A 9,301-nucleotide genomic window follows, 5' to 3' on the forward strand; every position below is an offset into this window, starting at 1 on the left:
TTGCTAACATTTGGTATTTTCTGGGGTTTTGACAGTAGCCATGCCGATGGATGTGGGGTGGTATCTCATTGTGGTTTGGTTTGTCTTTCTCTGATGATCAGTGATATTGAACATCTTTTCATAGGTTTATTGGCCAGTTATAAATCTTCTTTGGATAAATGTCTATTCCAGTCCTTTGCTGATTTTTTAATCGGACTCCTTGTTTTCTGTTGTTGAATTTTAGGAGTCCTCTGTACATTCTGTATATTAATCCCTTATCAGATATATGGTTTGCAAATATCTTCTCCCATTCTGTGGGTTGCCTTTTTACTCTGTTACCCACGCATACTCTTTAATGGGTATTTCCTGGGCACCTGTCAGTGTCAGGCCCTTAGGTCCAAACTGTCTGTGGCCGCGGTGAAGTCACGGCTTCCCTTGCGTGCCGGCAGCCACGCGGAGACCCCGCCCACCCCAGCCCCAACCAGGCCAGTCCTGCCCGCCCCGACTAATGGAGGAGGGGACCATAGCGTGGAAGGTCCTCCGGCGGCTAGACCTGCCAGATGGTGGAGAGAGGAAACCATAGAGTCGGCCGTCCTCTCGAGTCTAGACTTGCCAAGGCGGGGCTTGCACCGGAAGAGGGACTCAGCGGGCCGGAAGTGGCTCGGGGACGCCGGAGCTGCAGGCGGAGATGAAGCCGGCGGTGGACGAGATGTTTCCCGAGGGTGCGGGGCCCTACGTGGATCTGGACGAGGTAAGGCGGGCGGCGCCGGGCCGGGCGGGAGCGGAGCCAAGGCCAGCTGTCGGGCGCGGGCCGGGTCTGGGGCGAGAGAAGGCGGCGGTCTGCGCGGGCGCGCTCGCCGTCCCGGCGGTTCCTACCTCGGGCGAGAGAATGGGGCCTCCGGGAACCCAGTGAGGTGGCGGCCGGGATGGCTACGGGCCGGGGTTGCGGTGAGCGTCGGTGCCTGCGGCCTGGAGCCCCGCAGGAGCGATTGGTGGGGACCCCGGGGACGGGGTTGAGCTCGTGCCAGGTGCTGGGGAGGAGGTAGGCCCCGGCCGGGATGGCGTGCTGTGGCGCGGCGGGGGCGAGTCCCCGTCTGGGAGGAGGGGAGACGAGAGCTCGGCTGACCAACGGCCCTTGGAAAAGAAGCGGCCGCCAGCCCGCGGAGCGGGGGAGAGGGGCGCCTGGCAGGTCTGTGCTCCGCGCGGGGCAGTTGCGCAGGGTGGTTGTGTCACCCCATGCTCTGGGCACAGGGCGTTCCTGTCTGGTGTTGGTGGTGTGTGCTCGGAGTGTCAGGCCGGCTTCGCGGGGTCCAGACCTCGATTTCTCCTTGTCAAACCTCAGGGGGGACAGACCCATTCTGTGTGCTCCTGGGCGTCCCGGGAGCACAGAGAGACGCTGGGTGCCAATTCTTAGTGCATCAAAAGGCGGTGCGGGTTGCTAGAAGCCCTTGGGCTTTGGGGTGGCCCAGCAAAGGCTTAGGAGAGCAGCTGGCTGCAGCCAGATGCTGGCGGCGCGCTGGGGCGCAGGTAGGGGCGAGGCCTGGCGGGATCGGGAGCGAGGCCTGCAGGGTCTAGGTGAGGGCAGGTCGTGCCTGAGAGAGCGGGAATGGGATGGAGCCGGGCAGGCGGGGTTGGGGGGCAGATGGTGCATGGCCTGTAGCCGTCCTGGGACAGGTGGGCCCTCTGCACCGCAGTCCCGAGGCACCTGCACTCACCCCCTGCTTCTCAGCCCTGTGCTCCAGGCGCTACTTTAGGCAAGCGTGGAGTCGCTGGAGGGCTTTAAGGTGCGGAGTGACGGCTCTGACTGGTTCGTGGCGCCGTCGCTCTGGAGGGTTTGGGGTGAGAGAGTGGGGCAGTACAAACAGGGGGACAGGGGGCGCGAGGAGGGTCTGAATGAAGGCAGTGCCTCCAGAGGGAGGTAGGCGCAAACTCAGCAGCTGTGTCACAGGTAGAATCCGCACAGCTTCCTGTGGGGACGGGGCAGGAGGGCGCCTGAGGAAGGAAGGAAGGCTCTGAGAGTCCCCGCTGCTAAGGGAGCACGGGAGGTGCTCTGCCCTTTGAGCCAGCAAGAGGCAGGGCAGACAGCCTGGGGGCGGTCGGGAGTCAGGGTGGCAGCGGGCCTGTGGGCCAGCCGTCCAGGGTGCTGCCACCAGAGGCCTCTGCTCTGGCTGTCACCATGTGACTCTAAAAGAGGCTCAGAATCCTCGCCACGTTGCCCAGCTTTGGTTGTGGCGTTGTTTCACTGCCACCGTTGAGTGGTGGCAGTGGGAAGGCCCGTGATGGCCCCGCCCCCCTCCCCAGAACCCCAGGTCAGCAGGTCGGTTTCTCAGGGGAAATGGTTTAACTCTCAGAAGCAGTCCAGAGCAGAGCAGTGGTCAGGCTCAGTCTTGCGCGCACTCGGGGCCTCTTGTCCAGGTGTGCGCAGCAGTGCTGCTGTTTGGGGCAGCGGCAGGACTCTACGGAAAAGGCGAGAGGAGTCGAGGACGTCCGACCCGAGGGGACCCTCGCCGTAATTCCTTGGAATGCCGCCTCCCCAGCCCTGCGCGCGCTCCCTCCCTTCCCCTGGACTAAATGTTGTCTCCGACCTGGACACTTTGTGCCCAGGAGTGGTGTGGAGCCTGCGTGGCACTTACACCACTCGTTCTCTCGGAAAACCCCGCTGCCATGAGCTTTCCTTTCCCTCCCCAGGCAGGAGGCAGCACCGGGCTCCTGATGGACTTGGCGGCCAATGAAAAGGCAGTTCACGCAGACTTTTTTAATGGTAAGGACGCTGGGATTGGCTGGCCGGTTTTAATCTGTTTCTTCTGCAAGTTATGCAGTGGAGCAACTTCGTGACATGAGTGACTTGGATCGTAGACCAGTAAAGGCCAGATCCTGTGCCATTCTTGGAACGCCACGCAGCCCTGTTTTTCAGGAGGGAAAAAAGCTTCCAGTCTTATGTTCCAGTTGTTGAGTTTGAGCCATGAACGTGCACTTGGACACTGAAACTGTAGCAGGGTCTGGTCCATCTGGCTTTCTCGTCTCCCCTCTCTCGCGATGGCTGGTTTGCTTTCCTCTCCCTGTTCGCCACTGGGTTCCTGTCCCCTGGGCTCTGCCTGTGCAGAGTGGCAGCCACACTCCTGCTCTTCTCCGCCCCTTTTCTCTGACACCGGGAGCTACTCGCATGTAAGGGCTTAATGCTAGCTTCAGGAACATGGGTGGAGTTTTACCAAATAAACAGTGAGAAACTAACTTTATAGGAAGTCTTCATATACGTTTGAGGGGGTCCTTCTCGTGTCCCCTTCTGGTTTCTTAAGGCCTTGTTCCTATAGAGTATATTCATCCCTACCAAAGGTTAAATCATAAGAAACACAAGATCGCTTTCTTAGGAGAGTAAAGTGGTATTTTATCTCTTATCGTCCGTCTGTCATCCAGGGTGCCTGCCACTACAGAGAACTTTCGTCACTAGTTAGTGGCGGTCAGGATGTTGCCTTGCCATGTTGGTTTTCAGGGGCCCCGAACCTCTCTGGCGCCCGAGCCCGTGTTGCTTTTTCTGGCTGCTTTTCAGGTGTTGTTGCCTAACGAGAGAAGCCAGCCTGCTGCATGAGGGCAGCCTTCCCGGGGAGCCCAGCTGCTCTCCCCAGGCAGCGTCCCCGCAGGACTGAGGGGGGTGACGTTTGTTAAGTTCTCCGGGGGAGCAGGTGTGGGGAGCACGGGGTGCAGAGCCGCCGCTAGGACCTCACCCGGGTAGGGGTGTGTGGTCCCCAGTATGGCACGATCCACTCACACTTTGAGGGTCTCCTTGCAAGCCCCCCTCCTCCTCTGCCAGCCCGGGGCTTAGAGACAGTTGGCTGATTTCCACCTACAGCCCTTTAATTCTGACAGAGCACCTGTGAGAAGGACCCAGGCCGCCAGGCCAGGTGAGCACGGGAGCGGACGAGGGCGCTTCTCCCTCCGAGTCCGAGTCCGGCAGGGAGGAGAAGGGGCGCAGGCGAGCAGACGCCGCCCGGCAGGTTGTGACGGCCCAGGTGTGCCGGAAGCCGTTCCCGCGAGGAAGCCGAGTGGCCTTTGGAAGGACTTGTCCGTAGTCCTTTTCACTCATGATTGAACAGATAGGTTTTGATGGCCTGTCGTCCCCTAGGCAGTGGAGTTCAAACCCCGAGCGAGGTTCGCTCTGCTCACTCACTTTTACAGAATGGGAGCGCTAGACGGGGTGGGCCGGGACGGCTCGGGGCGAGAGCCCAGACAGGTGGGCGCAGGGGGAGAGTGGCGGAGCTGCGGGACCACAGGCCAGGCCAGGCGGTGGCAGAGACGGGCACCGGTGGGGCCGTCCGGGGGGCGGGGCGGGGCGGGGCAGGAGGTGCCTGGGTGCCTTTCCCCGGGGAGCAGGGGTGTGGGGACCAACCCGTCCTCCTAATGGCTCTTCGTTTACTCTGCACATTCTCAGTGCACGGTACACGTGAGTGGCTTTTTCTCTTCTTGTGAAAGTAACACATAACCCGTGGTGGGGATGTAGAAAATATACAAAGAAGTAAACAGAAGGACAAATAACCATGAGTTTGGCTTTGACCCCCTCGCAGGATGCAGTGCGCTGTGAATTTCTGGCGTTTCTTCTAGTGGGAATGGGGATCAGGCTGTGTTTCTCAAGCTTAACTATAGGTCAGACTCTCTTAAAGGGAGTCGTTCTCACGGGGCTCTGTCCCTCCACCGCCTTTCTCCCCCCAGCTCTGCAGTTTCCTGCTCACGGCTGGGAGCCGCAGGCAGCTTCAGCCCGCCTCCCCTGCCCTCCACGCAGCGTTGGGGAGAGCAGAGCCCTGGCCGTACTCACGGGCACGCAGTCACGGCTGTGAGGGGTCGCCCACGTGGTCCAGAACACGCCCTCGTGCATTTTCTTAAGATTGTCATCTAAATAGAAACAAGAGTAAAGGTGCACTCTGGACTGCTGTCCCTTTGGACCGTATGAGCCCCGGTTGGATAAAATTGATAAAATTGAGAACCTGTCCTGGGAAAAGTCCTTTATCAGATTGTTCACTGTTTTCTCTCTAGTTTTGAATGACCATATACCTCATTTTATAGTTATTTCCTCAGCTGTAGACCTCGTGTGCCCCATCAATGTGTGATTTTGTTCATTTTGTAGATTTTGAAGATCTCTTTGATGACGATGATATCCAGTGAGGTATGTCCGGCGGTGCGTTTGCTCAGGCTTTGCCATGCCGTGGTGTGGTGGATCGCCTCAAAGGACAGTTTTAGATGGTTCTGGAGAACTTGTGGAAATCACTTGAAATTCGGAGATGGTTAACAAAGAAGGAAGAGATAGTTTTAACCATCTGGATGAAGCCTGTTAATCTCTGAATGTGACCGCCTTTTGTCCTTAACTTCAATTAAAAAAGTGATGTTATTACTTGCAGGGTGATTTTAATGCTTGCATTTTTGAGTGAATATTACAATCCCTAGACGTCTCCGTGTGCATACGTGTACATGCATGCCTGTGTTCCATGCTAAGAGAAACAGGTCTCAGCATAGAAGTACATGGTGCACTTTTTGTTTTTGCGGTACGCGGGCCTCTCACTGCTGTGGCTTCTCCCGTTGCGGAGCACAGGCTCCGGACGCGCAGGCCCAACGGCCGCGGCCCACGGGCCCAGCCGCTCCGCGACACGTGGGATCTTCCCGGACCGGGGCACGAACCCGTGTCCCCTGCATCGGCAGGCGGCCTGTCAACCACTGCGCCACCAGGGAAGCCCCACATGGTGCACTTTTTGCTCTGTGGCCTTGAGTAATTCTGACAGCTCGCGGTTGCTAACGTGGTGTTTGTGTTAGACCCGTAAGCGGTGCAGGCCGGCTCCTGGAAGTGCCTGTGAGACCTTGCTCGGGTCCCACCCCTCCCCGGAGGCACATGTAGCTGCGTGTTTCCCCCCCTAGCGTCAGAGCAGCTGCTGCCCCCACAGCTGAGGCTGGAAGAAGCAGGGCAAGTCGATAACGGCTCTGGAGGAGGCGCCCCCTACCTGAGAAACGCGTGCGCTGGTCCACCTCAAAGGAGGGCGCAGCACCTGCGGGGGGTTTCTTGCTGGCCCAGCTCAGCCATTGGTAATGGCTGTAAACACTAAGATTACTATTTCGTATCAGTCTCGAAGTGAAGAATGTTCCTTCGATAAGGAAAGGCCCAGGGCACATGGCTTCAACAGTCCCCACAGCTCAGAGTCGAGCAGAGCCACTTAGATGAGTTGGGACGTGCTGACCTTCCCCGTGAGAACTGCCGAACGGAGCACCTCGATGGCCTGGTTATGAAAGACATTTCACCGAAGACCAGGTGAGATTTTAAACAGAACGAGACGTTCCCTCTGCCTGTTTTCTCATGAGTGCCGAGTGGGCTTCTGCCACTTAGCAGGCCCGTCCTGATGGAGCTCCCGGCCCCCGGGAGGGAGGGCCAGTCATCTAGCGCGGCTCAAGGGGCTGACACGAGGGCAGCGACCCTGGGAAGACCAGCTTGGGAGAAACTGGGAACACCCTTCATTTGAAGCCCCGCCCTGTGTCGGGATTCGGGGCTACATCTGTGTCAGACTCACAGCTCAGATCTGCAGCCAGAGTGACAGGGCCTCCAGGCGAGCTGCACGGCCTGACCTCAGGGAGAGACATCTGCTTGTCCTCGAGGTCAAGTCACAGGCAGCTACGTTTCCTCAGCGGGCTCCTCAGAGCAGGCCCGGAAGGCTCTGTGGGGAGCACCTGGGCATTTGGGTGAGTCCTTAGCCAGCAGGTGGTTGCCCTGCAGCCGGCTCAGTTGAGGCCCTTCGGGGCTTGCACTTCACCGTGTTAAGGGCGTGGTGACAGCTCAGGCCGGTGGCGCCCCGAGTTGTCCCTGCGTCGAGCATGTCACCGAGGAGCAGTGGTCGTGCCCCATCAGCTCCCCTGCCTCAGGCCTCTGTTCCTCGTTGGTAGACACAGCCCTTGGTCCCCGCGGTGCCTTCTGGTTCAGGGTCTGTGGTCTTCAGCAGGGAGGAAGCAGCCCAGGCAAAGGAAGGGCTGCCGCGGGCCCGGGTGAGGAGCTGGCCTGTCCCTGCCAGGCCGCGGCTGTAGGACCCCAGCGGGCTCCGTGTTGGCCTCAGAGTTTCAGACCAGTCTGGTGCTCAGTGAACGTCAGCTGTGTGTGTGTGTGTGTGTGTGGGTGTGTGTGTGTGTGTGTGTGTGTGCGCGCGCGGGTCTTTTGCACTCTCAGGCCTCTGCTTACGCGCTAGGCTCTAGGCCTCCTTTGCTTTCACAGAACCCTCGCAGCTTCCTCAGTACCGTGAGGCCGCGGTTCAGTGTCCCTTCTTCCTCCTCTCGCTGTGGCTTGGCCGGCACCTTGGGGAGCGGTGGCTTCCTCAGGAGGTGCTCATACCTTTGACGAGGAAACTCTAGCCGTTGTCCGTAGTGTGTTTTCGCTCACAGTGACAAAGCACGTGGTTTTCACTTTCTGTTCCTAACTGCCGGGGTCACAGGGATCGGCCTGCGTGCCGGTCTGGAAAGCCCACGGCAGAGGGAAGCTGAGCTACCTTCCCCCGCAAGCTCGGCCGCCAGCCGGCCGCAGAGCAGAGGACGGCAAAGCACGACTCCGGCCGGAGTGCCTGCGGCCACCGGGAGAAGAATGGGCGGAAGGCGAGGGAGACTCCTGGGGGCTGGAGAAGAGACAGGAGGGAAGCATCCTGCATTGGAGTCCTTGGAAGCGAAAGAAGAAGAATTTGTCGGAAAGCTGTGGAAGGCAGGCGAGCAGAGGGCCCCGGGGCTCAGGCCACCTGCGGGCGCACCCGCCTGTTGGCTCCTTGGCCCAGGAGGTCTTCATCCACACGGGAGGTGTGGTTCCCACGGTGCCCTGCTGTTCCGCTGCCAGCGCCACCCCGTTGGGGGTTGAGGGTCCGCAGCAAGCGCTCGGGAAGGCCTCTGATTGGCGCACCCTCTGTCCGTCCCACTCCCTGGCCCGTCGGCAGTGTCCACGCTTCTCGCTGTGAGCCAGGAGGGCAGCGCCCACTCACAGCTCGCAGGATTGGGAAGGCCCTTTCCTCCGGGGGAGGGTGCACATGGGGGCCGCCGCTCGGTAGCTGGGGTGGGGACCTGGAGAGTATCATCTGCTAAGGTGGGGTGTTGTGGATCCTTGGGAAGCTGCGGGCTCTTGGAAGGTGGGATTCCATGAAGGGAGCCCTTCCTAAGCCACGTGATCAAGCGCGTGGCTTTTACACGCTTTGGTTTTTGAGAATCTGGGTTTGGGGAGGTAACCGGAGAATAGAACTGTTTTGATGCTTTGAGCTGTTGGAGGGCTTCAGTCACGGCCTTTGAAGAAGCCATCTGCTCCCCCTGCCCTTAGAGTTCTCCTTCTTCCCGGGTGGAGGGAAAGCGTTCGGCCCACGGTCAGCCTTTGCACTGGCCGCTTGTTGGGTAGAAAGGTGCTCGGGAAGCCGCCGGGGAGAGGCGACGGGCCTCTGATTCTTGGACGAACTCTGAGCAGCCGGGTTAGGGGCACTTCCAAACAAGTCACATTTTTAAGAAGCCACGTTATTGACTTTAGAAAATTCACTGCTGTGAATTCTGCTTGGAGCCAAGATGAGAAAGTGCTGAGAAAAGTGTGCTAAAATAAAAAGCTCCTTTGTCCCTCAGGAGGCCAGAGGTGGGCCTTCGGGCGCTGGGCCTTTCCACTGGCTCTCGGAGCCTGGGTCTCAAGAGTTCGGGCCTCAGCAGGGGGCAGAGGGCGAGGCCCCCAGTGCCCCGCACAGCTCTGCCCGCGCTCCTCCCCGACAAGGCTCACGGGACGAGCAGCTTCTCCACGAGCGTCCTGAGGCCTCCATGTCACTCGTCCACCCCCAGCATCAAGCCGGGGTCAGTACTGAATGGTCACGGCCGCGCTGAGGGGTCTTTTAGGTGCCTGTGTTGTGTGTGAATAATTATTATTTGATAAGTCACAAAATAAACTGCTCATAAGTGGCTTTAATGGCTGTCATCACGAGGGAGTGTGATTCCGTGGAAACAGCAAGGGCTCTGCAGTCAGAGAGGTTGTCCAGGGGAGGGGACAGTGGAGTGATGTCCAGGACAGTCAGCTGACCTGCAGGGTGACTGCGCTAGAAGACAGCTGGTCCCTTTGTCCCTGCAGCTGAGCAGAGTGTCCCCCACGTGGCAGGTGCTCGGTGCATGTCTGATCCATGTAAACAGACAGCGGTGTAGTAATCGAGTCCTGGTGCTGCTGGGAGGGGAGAAACCTGACCCAGAGGGGTGCAGAGCACCTGCCCGGAGCTCCACGCCGGTGCCTTGTGGCTTCAGGGCCGGGGCACCGAACTCCAGGCCCCAGGAACTGCCCACGCGTGACTCACAGGGAAAGCCTGGG

At 59.3% G+C, this 9,301-nt stretch overlaps 1 protein-coding gene across 1 annotated transcript; it reads left to right on the plus strand.

Moving 5' to 3' along the window:
* Positions 1-596: 596 nt before the first annotated feature.
* Positions 597-5,365, plus strand: COPS9 (COP9 signalosome subunit 9). Its single transcript, XM_030857685.3, has 3 exons — positions 597-730; positions 2,668-2,740; positions 5,096-5,365. Exons 1-3 carry the CDS (start codon positions 668-670, stop codon positions 5,131-5,133), a joined length of 174 nt encoding a protein of 57 aa, XP_030713545.1. The 5' UTR covers positions 597-667; the 3' UTR covers positions 5,134-5,365.
* The last annotated feature ends 3,936 nt before the right edge of the window (positions 5,366-9,301 follow it).

The sequence above is a fragment of the Globicephala melas genome, chromosome 7, assembly GCF_963455315.2.
Source record: "Globicephala melas chromosome 7, mGloMel1.2, whole genome shotgun sequence".
Taxonomy (NCBI): domain Eukaryota; kingdom Metazoa; phylum Chordata; class Mammalia; order Artiodactyla; family Delphinidae; genus Globicephala; species Globicephala melas.

Coding starts and splice junctions, on each gene's coding strand:
- COPS9 (XM_030857685.3), top strand. CDS start 668: ATGAAGCCGGCGGTGGACGAGATGTTTCCCGAGGGTGCGGGGCCCTAC. Junction 731..2,667: donor CCTACGTGGATCTGGACGAG/GTAAGGCGGGCG, acceptor TTCCCTCCCCAG/GCAGGAGGCAGCACCGGGCT. Junction 2,741..5,095: donor TCACGCAGACTTTTTTAATG/GTAAGGACGCTG, acceptor TTCATTTTGTAG/ATTTTGAAGATCTCTTTGAT.